General features: G+C 49.9%; 2 protein-coding genes across 2 annotated transcripts in view; one reads left to right on the top strand and one right to left on the bottom strand.

Moving 5' to 3' along the window:
• Nucleotides 1–129: 129 nt before the first annotated feature.
• On the bottom strand, nucleotides 130–3,422 carry ISL2 (ISL LIM homeobox 2). Its single transcript, XM_014879161.2, has 6 exons — nucleotides 3,365–3,422; nucleotides 2,168–2,357; nucleotides 1,735–1,994; nucleotides 1,341–1,624; nucleotides 1,071–1,241; nucleotides 130–939 (listed from the first exon to the last, which is right to left on the bottom strand). Exons 1-6 carry the CDS (start codon nucleotides 3,420–3,422, stop codon nucleotides 823–825), a joined length of 1,080 nt encoding a protein of 359 aa, XP_014734647.1. The 3' UTR covers nucleotides 130–822.
• A 9,186-nt stretch (nucleotides 3,423–12,608) lies between these two features.
• Nucleotides 12,609–17,182, top strand: part of ETFA (electron transfer flavoprotein subunit alpha) — a 29,037-nt gene continuing 24,463 nt past the window's right edge. Inside the window, exon 1 of the mRNA XM_014879145.2 lies at nucleotides 12,609–12,706. Coding sequence (XP_014734631.2) covers nucleotides 12,668–12,706 — 39 coding nt within the window. The 5' untranslated portion in view covers nucleotides 12,609–12,667. The remainder of the gene's footprint in view (nucleotides 12,707–17,182) is intronic.

Consider the following 17,182-nt stretch of genomic DNA (forward strand, 5'->3'; position numbering starts at 1 on the left):
TGGCCGCGCCGCTCCGCGCCTGCCGTGCCCCTTCGCCGCCCTTCCGCAACTTTTTTCAGTTCGTTTTGGTTTTTTTCGTTTCAATCCATTTTTTGTTTTCTTTTTTTTTTTTTTATTAAGTCCAAAATATTTAATCCCACTATTCAACCGCTGACTCTGACAATAAATAACAATAACTTACTTTTGATCGTTAAAGGCGCAAACAATCCGTCCTTCGTCCATTGATAACTTAACATTATTAGTACTGGTTTTCCCGTTAAAAAGTCTCGTTTCCGTGTCCCGTTTTTCCAGCGATCGTGCGGGGCCGGGCACCGCGGCCCGGGAGAGGCATCGGTGTGAGATGAGGCTGGACGGCGCGGCTCCGCGGAGGGAGGTCCAGGCCGTCTCCGCGGCCGCACGCCGAAGGAGTCTCTCCCCCCTTTTGTAGTTTGTTTTTTTTAATTATTATTTGTTTTCCCCTTTCAAAAAGGGAAGAAAAACCGTCCCCAGGGCAAGCGGCGGGCGAGGCAGCCTGTCACCGTGCCGGGCTTCGGCAGGGAAATCCGCCTGTTTCTTTTGGGGAAAAGAAACATCGAAATCCGCAGGGAAAAAAAACAAAACCACGAAATAACCAGGGCGGGGGCTCTCTCTCCGGTCTAGTGAAGGCAGCGAGGATCCCGGTGCTTTTTTGGCCGTCAGTAACATTTTTTTTGTTTGTTTTTAAATAAGAATAATTAAAAAACAAAGGCGTTTGTCCGGCGCTCTGGGAGCGGCCCGGGGCCGGGTGTCTCATGCAGGGAGCGCAGGCATGCGGAGGTCCCGCGGCGGGGCAGAACGGCCGCTTCACGTCTCGGCCGGGCTGGGTACCATGCTGTTGGGGGTGTCGGGGAGCTGGGACGACAGCGAGGTCACGTCGCTGCCGGAGGATGTGCCCAAGGAGCCGGACTCGGAGAAGGAGACCTGGGGGAGCAGCGGTGGTGAGGGCCCGGCGCGGTCGCCCCCTGCCCCGTCCCCCTCCCGCAGCGCCCGGGCCCGGCGGGCTGGGATCTGCCCGTCCCCTGCGGCCCGACGGACGGCCCGGCTCGGCTCACCAGCTGCTGGAAGGCGGCGGGCTGCTCCAGGTCGCTCTGCAGGGCGAACTCGCTGAGCGCCTTCCAGGGCGGCTGGTAGGTCTGGACCTCCACGGCGCTGCCCTGCACGGCGCTCTCGTGGCGGATGGGGCTGCCGGCCACCAGCGGCGTCCCGGTGAGGCCCTGCAGGCTCTGCGGGCACACGGGGATTCAGCGAGACTGCGGCCCGAGCCCGCGGGCCCGAGCCCCCCACCCACACCTCCCTAGCCGGCGGGGAGGGCGGGCACTCACCGTCTTGTCGCTGTGCTGCTGCTGCTGGAGCTGCTTCATGAGGATGGACTTTTTCTTGTCCTTGCAGCGCTTGTTCTGGAACCAGACGCGGATGACGCGGGGACTGAGCCCCGTCATTTCCACGAGCTGCTCCTTCATCAGGGCGTCGGGGCGCGGGTTGGCGGCGTAGCAGGTCCGCAGCGTGTGCAGCTGCTTCTCGTTCAGCACCGTCCGCACGCGGGTGGTCTTCTCGGCCGCCTTGTGCGCCGGCGGCCGCGGGGCGGGCGGCCGCCCGGGCACCGGCTCTGCGACGGGCGGGGAGGGCGCGCACCGTCAGCGCCGCCGCCCGCTCGCCCGCCGCAGCACCCCCGACACCCTCCCCGCCCCGCCGCCCGCCCCGCCGCGGAGCCGGTACCTGCGAGGTGCGCGGCGGCGGCCGGCGGCAGCGCGGGGCTGCGCGCTCCGCGGGCGGCGGCGCCGTCGGGGACCGGCCCGTGGTCGGCGCGGCAGAGCAGGTCGCGCTCCCGCAGGCAGAACTGGTCTCCGGGCAGGAGCTGGCGGCCGCAGGCGGCGCAGCGGAAGCACTCCAGGTGATAGACGTGGTCGCGGGCGCGCATCACCAGGTCGCTGCTGCTGAACGCCGCCCGGCACTGGGCGCACTTGATGCCGAAGAGCCTGCGGGGACGCGACGAGCCGTCAGGGCGGCTCCAGGCGGTGCCGCGGGGGCGGGCAGCGGCCGAGAGTCGGGTTTTCGTTGGGGGAAATTCGGGGGGCTTAAGGGGTTTTTGTGCTTTTTCGGGGCTGGGTTATTTTTTTTTTCTAACGAGCGTTGGCGCATTCGGGGTCACCTGCTGTAATCCCGTTTGCAGTAGGCCTTGCCGTCGCGCAGGAAGCATGTGCAGGTCTCGTCCAGGGGCTGCCCGCACTCGGCGCACTTGAGGCAGGCGACGTGCCACTCCAGGTCCGGCGACACCCGCAGCAGGAAGGGGTCCTGGATGCGGCCCCCGCAGCCCGCGCACAGGGCCAGCCCCGGCCGCCCTGCCGGGAGCGAGCGGGGTACGGTCAGAGCCAGCAATGAGCCAGAGCAGAGGCCAGCAATTAGGGAAAGGCACTTTTTCTTTTGTACACTTCATCCTTTTTTCTTACTCTGATTTGTTTTGGGTTTTTTTCCAAAATAGGAAGAAAGAGAAATAAAGACCGACACAAGCACAGAAAGGATGGAAACACTAAAGGAGACAAATTAATACGACCAGGGGAAAAAAAAAAGGAAAATAAAAAGAAAGGAAAAAAAGAAACTTGATCAAGGCAAATAAATGCAGAAAGACAGAGACTTAAAAGTAGAATTTCAGAAAGGGAAAATAAAAGCAGAAACATAAAAACAATAAAACAACGGCTGAGGAAAACTTGAAAGAAATAAGGAAAGAAACAAAGAAAGAAGGAAGAAAAGAAAGAAGGAAAATGAAATTAAAACAGGATGACGAAAAGAGATATAAAAGCATCCAAACCCCAGACTGTTAAAATGGGGACATGGAGAAATGGAAACAGTGAGAGACATGGAATGAAAGAGATAGAAAGAGAAATAAAACAAGAACAGAAAGAAAATGAAATTTAAAAACAAACAAACAAACGAAAGAGAAATTTTTAAAAAGACAAACTGAAACACAAAAGAGATAAAGAAAGAAAAACGGTAACATGGGCAAAGAAAGAAAGAAAGGAAGAGCAGAGGGAAGCAAAGAAATGGAAACAGCCGAAAGAAATGAGCTCAGCGGCAGGGACAGCAGAAAGGACATGCATTCGGTAAGGAATGGGGCCAGCGGGGCCGGGAAGCGCTGGGCACGAACGGGAATAGCAGCACCGGAGTTGCCACGGGCCGAACCCGCAGCCGCCCGCGCCCGCCGTGGGGCCGCAGCCCTTCCCGGCGCTGTCAGCGCGCCCGCGGTCCGCCCGTGCACCCGACGGCAGAGGCGGCGCGGAGCTCGACCCGCAGGGTCCCGCGCACGCCCGCCCGCCCCGGCCCCGCGTTCCGCTGCGCTGCGCGCACTTACTCTTGGAGGGCTCCCCCATGGCGCCCGGGAGCGGCCGCGGGAGGAGGATGTCCACCATACGGGCGGCCCCCTGCGCACCGGCAGCGATGCGGGATGCGGAGCCGCCGCTCCACCACTACCCGCGCGGCGCGGGGCGGGGGCCGCGCCCGCCCCCCCGGGCCCGCCCCGCCGGGCCGCGCCGTGATGTCAGCGCGCAGCGGCGCTGACCTCACCGCGCGGCCCCCGGAGGCGATTGGCGGCCGCGGGGAGAGCCCGCGGATTGGCGCTGCCGAACAATGGGCGCGGAGAGGGGCGCACGCCCCGCGGGACCCGGCCCGGAGTCGCACGACGCCGGCACTGACGGGGCGCGCGGCCCCGTGCCCCTCGGGACCGGCTCCTCCGCGCCCTGCGCTCCTCGCGGCCGCGGGACCCTCCGGCCCGCCCGCCGCCGTGCGCCTCGGCCCTGTGCGCACAGGGAACGGCGGCGTCGGCAGCCCGAGGAGAGGGAGATTCATTGTAGCCGGTTTTCCTCCTCTCTTTTCCCTGTCATTCTTCTGGAGTTTTAGTTCGCCTATTATTTTCTCTATTTATTTCCCCCTTCCTTCTCTTTCTCGTCTCTTTTGCGTTTTATTTCGTTGTTCTTTTCCCCGCGTTTCGGCGCGCCGCTGGCAGGTGCCCGCGGGCGGGCGCGGCGGGACAGTCCCGGCGCTGCGCAGCGAGCATCTCTGCGGCACACGGGAGGGGGCTGCGCGGCGGACACCGGCTCGACGCTGCGCACCCGCGGAGCAGTTCCCTGCCGAGGCTCGTGTGCGGGAGAGCCGCCCCAACGGACCCCAACAGAACGACCGCAGCGTCGGGGCGGCCGTCCTGGGCAGCAGCCCCGCGACGAGTTGAAATTAGCGGAGAAAAATAGTATTTTACCGCATTTTCATGCACCTGTTTCCGCAGCTGAACCTCTCCTTTTGCTTTTTTATCCTTCTGTTCTTTTTTCTTCCCTCTTTCCCCCAGTCTCTATGGGCTTCCCGTGCATTAGCAGAAAAATAGGGAAAGCACTTTAGTGGCCTTTGACTCAGTGTTAAATTCCCCAAGACTTTGCAGCATAGCAGCACGAGTACCTCATAAGGTCCAGGGAAGCTTATATATGCTGGAATTGAGACTGCCGCTGTCTTGGGGCTTTGGTCCTTCTCCTCCATGCAGTTGCCTTTTTAATTTTACACATGGAATTTGACAGGCATTTGCCAACCTGTATGGCTTGGGAATGGCACGGTGACTTTAGATGTTGGCTCAGGAAGGGCAGGCTGCGCTCATTTTTCTCAGAGGAGAGGGGCGGGATGGGTTTTCCAGCTGAAGCACTTGTCTTTTGTGCGAGTCAGGCACCCTGCAGGTATGAAACCCCAGAAGCCGGGGAGGGGGGAGAGAACCCTTTGGATAAAGTGCTTCACTATTTGACCTGCTCTCCTAGCCTGACCACATCTCCTGCTACCCCTTTGAGGACCCCAAATGTTGAAAGCAAGCTTTTACATTCGTACAATAGCTGCGGGGGAAAGAAGGATGGATGGCATTTGAAGCACCCGCTTCAGCAGGGACGCATGTCACCAAGGGATTTCGGTATCCCTGCCTGCCCCTGCATGTGCGAAGGTGCAGAGGCGCGGTGCAGCAGTGACATCCTCAGGGCAGGGTGAGCTCCCTGCCTGTGTGGCGCCTGCTGGGGGTTGCGGTCTGACTGCTGCCTGCAGCTAGCATGGCTCGCTTGCCGGTGGCAGAGCTGGGTGGTGGGTGAGAGGTATGAAGACAATTGGCAGAGTTTGGTTGGTTCTTCAAACTGAAGTGACCCTGAGGGATGGGTGATGGGAACCTCTGCAGCACTGTGGGGCAGCACAGGTCCACGCCCAGGCACCTGGCAGAAAAGAGGGTACAGAAGGGTGATTTCAGCCTGAGCCAGAATTTGGAGTCCTGGGTGAGTCAGTATCTGCATGTGTTAACAATAAAATGCAAAAATGTCAGAGTGATAGGAGAATGAGACATGTCTAAGAATACAGCAGCTTGGCAGGGATGCTCTGTGTTGCATCACCCTTTTCCCACTCAAGGGCAGGATCCTTTCTGCTCTCCCAAACCTCCCACCAGTTTAGGAAGTAGTTAAGATACAGCTGAGCCAAACAAACTTTGCCAAACCTATGCAAAGCTGTGCTGCAGTCACACCTGTACCCAAACAGAGCAATGTGCTCACACCAGGCAGGTATGGTTGGACTGGACTCACTTCACAACCAGGCAGGTAGGAATAGGGTAGGCAGTGCTGCACAGGCAGTTTAGTAGGAAAGCCCAAAAAATTATTTGCCAGGGAAATGTTGAAAGCCCTGTACCTCCTCTGTGTGACATACAAAGAGCTTTGAAATGACTACAGGTAATGCCTGGCACTGAACTAGCTCAATACCACATGCTTTACAAACAGGTTAATTGTTGGTTCATCTGCGGGATGGTAAGGGAAAGCACATCATAAAATCACAGAATAATTCAGTCCAGGGAGCACCTCTGGAATACTGCCTTCAGGTAACTTGGAACTGCTGGAAGCATTTTCTAGTCAAAGCCAAATGCAATCTCTCATGCCACACTGATTACTCCTTGCTCTCCTCCACCCAGGGTCCAGAGATTCCAATCTCTATTGCAGCAGTTCGGGTTGGGTTTGGTGCGAGAGCTGGCAGGGGCTGCCTGGCCACGGGATGAGGCTGGCTAAGGGTACTTCTGCTCTCTACAGAGCAACTCTGGGGTTTGCTCCCAAATACAAATACAAGTTCCCTCTAGAAGGGGGAAATGGTAACTTTTTTTTGTGTTTGCAGCAGATTGCAAAGGCAGTAAACGCTGATTCTTTCAGAGCCAGCCATGGATTAAGTCCATTATAAAATTAAAACAGATGGAACGCAATTTCACTTACATTACAAAAAAGGACAGGAACCATCTGCAATAAGATTTAGCATTGCAAAGCTATTGTTATCATGTTACCATTAAAACCTTTGATGAAGCATTTTCTTTCCTTCACAAATTTGTTCACATGAAACAAATGTATTTATCCATCTTCCTAAGACAGTCATATTTTATTAAAAAGATGACGTCTCTCAAAAAAACTCTCTTGGTCCTAGCAGAATATGGCAAAACAAAGAAATGTTGTAAAACTCCAACACTGAGACACTGGGAGCTTCAGTGGGGCAGATGTAGCAAAATGAGAATTCCCCATCCATTTTTCCTCTAAAAAACATTTCCTTGTGTTTGGGCACAATGTCTGATACTGAAAATAGATAATTAATGAGATAATGGGATACTGCATGTCACCTCCTGTCCAATGGGATTATCTGATGGCTAATTATGGACAGATTGTGATTAATGTGATTATGGATTGGATATTAATCTGATTCTGGATTGATCTAGTTATGTTTTAGTCTGCTCCAAATGGTTAATTGGATCTGAGATAATAGAAATGCAGCTTGCACCAGATTTTGCCACATCAGTTGATGAAGTATCTTTTGATCTGGGTGGGTTGCGAACAATAAATTATTTACAGCTGTTGAGAAAATGACTCTTCCTTAGAATGTAGTCATTCATTTTATTTTCGAGAGCCTTTGAAAACAAAATCAATATCCTTTCTAAAAGGAGATGTTGACAAAAGAAAGGCACGTACATAACTCACAAACAAATGTGACGAAATTAAACAGTGGTTAACCCGGTGGCCTAATGTCTGGTGATGCATTTGAATTGCTATGTGGAGCTTTGGGCTCAATTCTTCTGAGACCAGCAGGGGTTGGGAGCATTGCAGGGGAACAGGGCCCTGCGCTGGGGAAAGTGGTGTTGCACAACAGCTACTGCCAGCCCTGCTAGTGATTAAGAATCAGCCATGGTAACATGGCAAAGGGAGCCCTTGCCATTTTCCCCCTCCGGATAAGAAGGGCTCAGAAAGTTCATGAGTGCAGAAAAGACTTACTGGCCCATCTCCTCTGGTCTCCTTCATACCAGACCATGCAATTGGACACAGAATTATTATTTTTTCCCCTCACAATGAGCCTGTTAATTTATGGTTGACCTCAGTCATCTCTCCCAGAGATCTGGTCTTGATGTCTCCTGCCAGTGCAGGAGAGGCTGCCTTGCTCTTGAACCCTGCTTGTAAACTACTTTCACTGGAATGGACATCTAAGTATAGAGTTTAGGTTCAACCCCCAGACACTGGATCTCGTTATGCCATTATCTGCAGGATTAAAGGCAATGGGTAAATTGCAGACTTTGTAGACTTCATCTTAGAGATTGTGACAGGGCAAGCAGGAGGTACATTAGCCTTTGTCACCAGGTGCTGTAAGTGGCAGGTAACTTCACCAGAAGGTTGTCCTCCCTTGTGGGCTCTGCAATAAAAATATAAAAAATCAAACAGGTCCCAAAACACTGAAAACAAGGCCTACTTCAGCTGCTGTGCTTACACAAAAGTGCTATTGACTGAGCTGAAACAGAAAGAAAAAAGGGAAAATCAACTTTCCTTGAAAAGTCCTTAGAGGCATGGAAAGAGCTGCTCCCCTGGAGTGACTGTCCCTGCTGCTGCAGGAATGGCTCAGGCTGGTGTGAGTGGCATCTGGATTCCTTTCCAGCAGTGTAATGGGCAAAAAAAGCACAGCTATCCCTTTAAAAAATAATGCTGGTTCAACCTGCCAGAGAATTTGACACACATCTGCCATTAAGGACAAGGAGAGCTGCGTGCAGGAGGATTGGCAGGTCACAAAACCACACCCAGGTGTCTGCACTGGGAGGGCAGCAGAGCTCTTCTCACCAGCACTGTTTTCCTTGTCCTCCACAAACCACCATCACTCCTGGGCAGGACAAGTTGCCTTCCAAGGTAACCTTAGCCTTTGCTTTTAGGAGGTTACAAGGGTTCCATTTTGCCCTGGGCTTGGTAGAAAGGGTTTCTTGAACTCCTCAGGTGATGTTTTTAGGAATATGCAGCAAGTGTGATGTTACTCCCAGGTTCTCTTGTTACTTGACTGGCACATGGAAATTATTAGCAAGAGAGAGCAGTTTATAAAAAAGAGAAAATACCTGCCTGTGGTGGTTTTGTAGGCTCAGTATTAGAAGGGTTGTCCCTGCTATGGGGTGGCTTTGGGGGAGATCTTTACTCTGTCCCTCACTTTGTAAGCAGGGCTTGTGGCATTGTCCCCCTCCAAAGGCTTCAGTAAGGCCTCATGAAAGAGCAGCCGCTGCTCTGAGCCATGCAGGTGAGTGGCTGTAAGTGCTCTGAGCAGAGCACCAAGCACACCTGGGGTGGTCCATTATAAAGGACTCCAGTGTCAGACATGTGGAGGTGAGTCTTTGTGCCAGTGAAGATGAGGGGCAGAGAGCAGGACTCTGGGGACATGCATCCCTCCTTGTGTGAGCTCGTGGCTGTGGGCAAGGGGTGAGTGCTTGGGGACTGGCAGCCTCCTGGGGTGGCTGAACCTCTCAGACCCTGTGAGCTCACACCACCTGGGCACAAAATATTTCAGCAGCAGAAACCTCTCCTTTTGATGCTTGCAAGGTGGGCTTTAGTCCCAACCTGTGCTGGGCTGTGGGTCCTGCCCATGGGTTTGGGGGTCCTGCTGAGCTGTCAGCAGGTTGCAGTTGCTTTAACGTTATTGGATTTTGACAGATTAGGAGGCGAATCCTTTCATGTGTTGGGGAAGCTTCCCAAATGAAGCTCTTTCAATTTATCTGAGTCAGCTATCCCCAGGGTGATTGCAGGAGGAGTAAGCTAAGGATGACCTGTGACAGAGGGGACCATCATAGCAGTAATAAAAAAAAATTCCTGCTCTTCACTAAATCCCTTAGTCATGAGGCTGTATTAGCTGGATTCCATATGTTTTAATTAGGAATTATGTATTTTAAGGAAACCAAAATCCGATTCTAGGGAAGACATCATTACATATTTGTAATGGTCCTCGTTTCATGTGGCTTCTGTAGAGATACCAGTACAGGTACCTGTCCTTGATTGCAACCGTATTTTTAAAAGTTTGAATAATCTATGTTATTATTTTTTCTTTTCCTCAATCCCAATAGTGTGAAAAAATGTTATTCTCTTTCCAATGCAGAAATTGGGTCAGCAGATCCTAATGAAATAATCCTGGATAACAATGCAACATACAAGGATCTGCTTCCACTAATTAATGACTAATTTTTCTTTCAAAATACAAAGTAGTAACTTCTGCCTGCAGTGGACAGTGATTCTACCTTCAGTGGCACCTGTTTGTTGCACGTTTTCCATTTTTATTATTGTCATGGGAAGGTCAAATAGACAAAAGCTTTTTGCCATGGTTCAGCTTGTATGGATCATGCTGATATAATTCCTACCTGATTACAGTTATAAGCTCCTAAAACACTGGCCATAAGTGATAAAGACTTCCTTTGTGCTTCAGGCTGTAATCCGCATCAAGCCAGTTTCAATAAGGATTTGTGCATCTGAAGTGTTGCTGAGGATTTGAATCAAAATTATAAACAGAAAATATAATAAAAAGCCTGTCATGTCTCTGAATTGGTGATGCTACACCTTAAAATGTGACCTAAAGAGCAGCGATGTCACTCTGCTCATGAAAATACAATGTGTGTGCTATGAAACCAGACACACAGCGGGACGATCCATTTATTCTTGGCTATGATGCAATTAGTTAATTTTGATAGTTGCTCACTTTTGTTTTAGTGTGAGGTAGCAGAGCCCCAACTTGAATGAGATCTCTGTTTATTCTTGCGGTTTGGGGTTTTTAGTTGTACGTTTCTTGTAAAGATTTCATCTGCATGAGATGTGCATGTTGGAAGCTTAGTTTTGGAGCCTAAAATAGGATTATGAAATTACATGCCACGCTTTTAATGAGTAAAACACCCCAATTAAAAAGACATAATGGGCAAATTAAGGATGCCTAGGATGTTCTTATTTTGCCTTTGCTATTATTTTGTTGGATTACCTAGGGTGCAGGTAGAGATTTCTATACTGTGTAAATCTCCACATCTCTGGAGAGTTACACTGCACCTGAACCGTCATTCAAACTGGTGATAAAGAACCACATCAAATATTAATCCTCTTTTTAAACCCCTCTCAGGGTACTGTGCCTTGTGCAAAACCATTTCCCCCCTCATCTTCATATAAACAATTTTTTTTTTCACTTGGTAATTTGCACAGACCAGGCGATGCACAGGCAGCTCCAAACACTCGTTTTGTTTTCTTCCCGTTTTTGGGTACTGAAGGGTGGAGCCAGACCAGGCAGAAGTCAGAGCAGCCCTGGAGCTACTTTAATCTGTATAATCAGGCACAGGCCCTGAAGGAGGTTTGCCACCTCCTTTGGCTCTTCCCTTCGCAGCCCTCCTTTGGGGCTTGAGGAGTTAAGGTAGTGCTCTGGGGCCAGGAAGCTGTAATATGCAGGACAGCTGCTTTTCTTCTATTCTAGAGACATTTGAGACTTGAGACAAAGTAAATTGTCCATTTAGATGCTTGAGTTGCTGGACCTGGTTAGCTTTTGCTGTAAAGCAGCACTTTTTGGCATCTGATGTGAAAATCATGTGGCAGAATAAATTTGAGAGGTTATCCTGTGCCAAGACTGTGGCAAAGTCGAAGAGCCTTTTTGATCAATCTGCCTTTTGCTTTCTTATGGAGTGACTTAGCAATGCAGAACGAATCACTGACATGCTGAAGATCACCGCTGATTCCTGGAGGAACAATCCAATGGCCATAATTGCTGGGGGCGGGGTGGGGAATGTTTGGGGTTTTTTTTACACTCTGAACCACTTCAGGATGGAAAGGAAGAAACTGCATTCGTGGCTCACTATCTTGTGATTTCTGGGATGGCAATTCCATTCTGTGCCGTCCCAAATCCATTTGTGCTTGAGGCTTCTGGGCTGGCAGGACCAGTTGCTCCAGTGTGGCAGCTCCTGCCAGCTTCTCCAGGACATCAGGTTTTCAGGGAGCCACAGCACACAGTTTAGCAGTGAATTTGGCCTGAAACATTTTACTTCATTGATTTTTAAATCCCTCTCCTTGCCATCCAGAAAAAAATCTGAAGGTATGGAAAAACAGCAAGTCTCAGTCTGGTCCCTAGGGTATCCTTGTGCCATGTGAGGGGCAGGTACAAGATGACTTGCCTTGGTTCTGGGAAATCAGAATAATAATAAAATAGATCTATAAATTATTCAGAGCAAATGAGCTATTGCCTAATGTTGCTTGGGGCCAAGCACAGGGGTGTGGATGAGGCAGCCAGAAATCTGTCGTGGTGGGAGGATGCCATCCAGGGCTGGTGGTATCTGGCTGGTCTTTGAGGTTTAGGTGTGGTTTGAACAACTGGTAGGGTGCGACATTTGGCCTTTCCAGTGTACCTCGTGCTCCGTCCCTACATTATCTCTTCTGCTCTTGCTGTGCCTCGTGGTGTGGGGAGCGTGGCCGGGGGGATCTGGCAGCTCATGGGCAGCCACAGGCGGGGGCCGTAGTCTCCCAGGCTGCTGTTGGCTCCACAGCCGTAAATTATGACTTTTCCCTTCTTTCTTTGCAAGGCACATTTCATTGGCTTAGGATAGGATCTGGCAAGGAGCACCGGCGTTTGAAGGCATAACTATGCTTTCTGCTGTTTTCTTCTCTTTAAAGGCTTTAACCCTTTGCGGAAGCAGTGCAGGGGAACCGCGCAGAGGCGGCCGGAGGAGGCTGGCGCTGGTACCAGGTCAGTTTGGGCTGGAGGGGATCCGCTCCCCTCCAGGTGCTCCGCGAGAGCTGGACGGGCCCCCCTACGGCAGCGGCAACTTCGCTCTTGTCCAGCGGTACCGCCCGGACCGTACGGGGCGGGCGGATACAGCAGCCGGGGCGGGGGACACAGCCGGCTGTGCGGGGCGACAGCGGGCCGTGCTGGGGACACAGCGGGCCGTGCAGGGGGACAGCGAGCCGTGCTGGGGAACACAGCCGGCTGTGCAGGGGGAGACAGCCAGTGGTGCTGGGGAACGCAGCTGGCAGTGCGGATGTCAGCGGGCGGCTCGGAGAGACAGCCGGGCAGACAGAGGGGTACAGCCGGGCGGAGTAGGGCGGACAACCCGGCAGGGCGGGAAGGACACAGCCGGGCGGAGGGAGAAGACCAGAGCCCAGCGGAGCGGGGAAAGACAAATTCGGGCGAAACGGGCAGGACAGCCGGCCGTGCGAGCTCCGCGGGCCGCAATCGCTGCCGCTGGGCGCTCCCCGCTGCCGTCCGGCCTCGCCGCCGCTGGCGCGCATTGGCCGGGCGGTCGGTCCAATGGGGCGGCGGGGCGGGGCTGGCGGAGTCTCGCGAGAGCGGCGCGCTGCGGGCCGGCGGAACCATGTTGCGGGCGGTGGCGGCGCAGCGGCTGCGGCGGGCGGTGAGTGCGGGGCGGGCGCGGCGAGCCCTCAGGCACCGACCGGGGCCTTCCCGCCGCCCCGGCCGTGCGGGCCCTGCCCAGCGGGGCGAAGGGGGCGCGGGGCGGGCCGCGGGCCGAGCTCCTCCCGCCCAGCAGCGGTGGTCGAGGGGGTGTCTGAGAGGCGAGCGCCCCGCGTCGCCGGGGTCGGACTTCTCCGCTGGACTCCTCTCCCGCTCTGCCCGTTAAAAATAAAGTTTCCGAGTGGACACAGGGTGTTCCAGAAGCCCTTTCCAGCGGTCACGGCAGGCAGGAGTTGAGGATTGTTGTCCCGTGTGGAAAGCAAACGTAGGCATCAGGAAAGTCCTGAACTTCTGAGAGTGCTCGCTCGCATCCACCTTTGAGCAGGACAAACTGAGTAACAGGTGGAAAAGACTTCTCAAGTTTGTTTCTGTAAACTCTTAAGAGCACTAGAAAAATATTTGTGAGTCAAGGAGAGGCTTTCTGAGCTATTGCAGGTTAATCCAGCGTTTCTCAGTCACACCTGAGCAGAAATGTGATTGCCTTAATTATCACAACCTGTGGATGTAGCTAATAATGAACACCTGTTGCTTCTGCAGTTTGCCCTTCATATTGCTCCGCTGGGAGGAGTGCTGGGCTTTTGGAGGCCATTTGCTGCTCGTTGTGTCATTGTGGCTGTGTTTCCAAGGTCTAGGTGAACTCAAGGTTAATTGGAGTAGATGATTCATGAGGTGTCCCCGAATATCTGCTCAGTCTCTTACTATGCACCAGGAGATACCCTCTCCACTAGAATAGTGTATAAATAACCCTCGTAAACAACTTTAAATCTCAAAGTTTCTTTTTGAGCTCTCTAAGACCTTTACAGGTATTACAGTTCAGTACAGCTCTAAAATATTAGTTATGAACATATGAAATAGTTTCAGGTGATAAAAATCTCTTAAAAGATGAGTAAAGGTAGACTAGGTCAGATGTGATTGAATTAAGCAGAAGATTCTAACTGTTATAGTCATGGGCACGTCTCAGTTGTTGTTAGGCTGCAGGCTTTGTAGAGCAAAGGTCTTGATGTCTGAATCATATGGTACTGCTATGTAAATAGTACTTTACTCACTTGCTCGCTGCACAATTCAGTTTCATGGCCTGCACATGTGAGTTCAGCTCCTTAGTTTTCAGCCATACACATCTAAATTAGTAACTTTATAAAATGAAGCCAGTAAAACATTGTGTGCCGCTTCAGCATGTGTGTAACAATGTAGTCTGTGACAGAAGTGAAACAGTCTGGTTCACGTTTTGAAAAGTGCAAAGTTTAGCCGTACTGATATACTTCAAGAGTGAGTGGAGTCTAGAGAAAAAGATGAGAGAAACCTGTCAAATATGAGCAGGAAGGAAAGTTGGAGTTTGTATAACTTAAAGATGGGAGTACTGAGGAGGAATGAGACTGCAAGTGCACAAAAAGTTGGTGCAGAGGTGGGAATAAGAAATTTAGGGAGTCTGCCGTGTTGAAATATACTCAATGTTGTCTTTATTTCAAAATAGCTTTGTTGATTTTTATTAATGGTTTGCAAGGGGTGTATTTGGAGACGTTTATTGTGTATTACATCTTGTTCTTGCTGCTGCAATCCCTTTGTAATGTTAAGTCTTTATTATGATTGCAAAATCCTTTTTGCAGATTTTTTTAAAATTGCTGCTCTTTGCTGCAGTTACAGCTCCTTTTTAATTCAGGTATCTTTAATGTTGTTTTTCTAATCAGTGTTTCCTCCAGTTACAGAACTGTCTCTTAGACCTCTTTTGTAACTGGGTCTTTAGAGAGGTTCTAGAAATATATGCTTTATAGCTAGAGTTTCCTTCTCTCCCTGAGTTTACCAAATTTATTTAAAGTTTTATAGCTACATAACTGTGTCTTACTAGAATTAGGCATTGTTTTGTTGTTTAAAAATGTAGCCCTTATCTTTAGTAATAGCTCAGTTTCTAGTTCCTGGGGTTCCTTCTTGGGAACCTTCTTTGTCCAGTGTTAACGGTTCTTCATGAGATCCAGAATTCCTAATAAGCAGTTTTCAGGTTTTAGCTTCTGGCCAGTTTGCTTTTACAGCTAAGAAAATCATCTCTAGAGATACTTTTGTAGGTCCAGTTGTTTGGTGCTGTGCCTTGTGAATATCTGTTTTGGTTTTGTTCCTGTAACTTCCAGTGGCTCTTCTGAAGGGAGACAAACGTCATTTTCCCAGGTGAAGTTTCTAGAACTTTGTTTCTTATTGATGCATATTTGGAGCATGGGGCTATGTAATATTCACCTGCTGCATCTCTTGCATTTCTTGGAACAACTTCTTGGCTGACCCATCTTGTGTTGCTGTGCCTGCCACATGTTTTGGTTAGATCTGATTTCCTAATTCTGGTGTTATTAATGAGTGTCCTTGGAGCAGGCTGCAGGCAGTTAGCCACCACTGTTGCCAGCAGGGGCTACAGATGCTGCACACCAATCCCACCCAGCAGCAAGCAGAGATTTACAACACTTCTCTCTGGGTTTTTCCAGCTCTTGATACAAATGTTTTTTAGCATACAAGCAGCAAATCTGTATTGAAGAGGTGCTGGGCATGTGTGCTGCTCAGGTTGCCTGTCTGTGTGCTGAAAGACCAACAGATGCTCAGTTTGCAGTGGCTTTGTGGGGAGAGCAGATCACCTGTGCAAATGCAGCAGGGGCCTTGGATGTGTGTGGTGTTGGCTTTACCCGTGCACGTGTGCTGGATGTGCCCAGATTGCTGATGTTGTGTTGTGACATAGCAGTGACCAATATCCGTATTTTGTCTCAAGCCCAGAAATCCAGATGTTTTACTTACTTTTTTTGTGCTCTGGTTGGAAAATATTGATGGGTTTCTCAGTGGGGAGCAAAACGGTGCTTTGGGGTAACTTGAGACCATCAGTTCAGTGAATCCGTGGCTATTTGCAAGTGGCTTAATTGATTAATACTGCACATCAGAGTTAATCTTAGCAACTTTTAGACATCTGGAAGTCAGAGGCCAAGTTTGCTCTACAGTAAATACTGGGGAGGGAAGGGGAAGTTGGAAAATCTGGGTGGTTTTCATTAGCAAATATTAGTTTGGTATAAACTGAGTCAATGTCCAGAGTTTCCACCAGAGAGGAAGTGCAGATGTTTCTGCTGTAGAGGAAACAAAGGTGTCTAGCTGTGATTTGTACCTAAACCTGAGGAAAATAAACTTCCCAGTTCTACCTCCCTGTTGCTGGCATGTCATTACCTGTTGTCATGCTGCAGAAGCTCCTCAGTTGCCCAAGTTGATGGGATACTTATCTACAGGTGATTTCTGTGGGTAGCCTGATTTTCCAAAGCTTGTTTTTCACCAGGAACCTTCCATGGCACAAGTACTGAGTGCTGCTCCTTCTTAAGGCATTGTTTTCAATAGTTTGATTGATCTATGTGTCTTATTTCTTGTGCTTTCTTTCCCTGCTGCCAGCTGGTTAGGTTTATTCTCTACCTTCCTATTTTATTTAGGCTTCAAAGTAGACATCCTGCCCAAGTGCAGGAATGATGGCAGTGAAGTAATGGGCTCTTCTCCCACACGTGCAGCTGGACAGTAACTTCATCAAAATAACTACCTGTCCTCTCATTGACTCATTGCAGATTCTTAGTTTTCAGGACCATATGACTGATGAATTACCCTCTGGTTTTACTGCAGATTCTTTATTTTAACAAATTTGGTTTAGTTTTGTTTATTGAGAAAATTATTTAATGTGTCTCAGTATATAAAATTCAGACTCGCTTAGAAATCTTGTTTGTCATCTAGATTTTTACCCATAATATATAATGTGACTTTAAATTTATTTTGAATCTGGTCTTGTCTTTATGTTTAGAAATGTCATCCATGAAGTGACTTGTTGGTGTGCATATTATGTATATTCCCAAAAATATAAAATGTAGAATTATTGGTTTAGAAATATTGGTTTAGAAATAATAGTAATAATAATAATAATGCTGTAATAGCCAGTCTGCTCAAGCAACTTCTATTGCTCATATTCGTTTTGGCTAAAAAACAATTATTTCTCAGTTTATTTAAGAATGGTTTGACAGAATGATGGTGGTGGTGCAGTGCTTATTTAAGGAAAAAATTATAATATAGGCAGAAATGAGTGTATGTTTAAAATGCATGTGTCTCCCTTTGGAAATTTGAAAACTTGAGGATTTTCCAGGAGTATGGTCCACTTTACCCATGACACAACTGTAAATCATTGGAGAATGGGCTTTTTGCCACAAAGGCATGGATTTTTTCTTCAAATGGTGACTAAAATTTCTTAACTTTTATTGCAAATGATGTATGAAACATAATCAAAAATACAGCATCTGATCTATAGTGGCAGTAAATATTTTGTTACTGGCAATAGGTTTCAAAGGAGCTTAGAATATTTAATCACAGCAAGTAACCTTAAGCATGAGAGGTTAAATGCAGGGCACTTCTACAAGAATCCTTACTGTTT

The sequence above is a fragment of the Sturnus vulgaris genome, chromosome 13 (genome assembly GCF_052056855.1).
Source record: "Sturnus vulgaris isolate bStuVul1 chromosome 13, bStuVul1.hap1, whole genome shotgun sequence".
NCBI lineage: Eukaryota > Metazoa > Chordata > Aves > Passeriformes > Sturnidae > Sturnus > Sturnus vulgaris.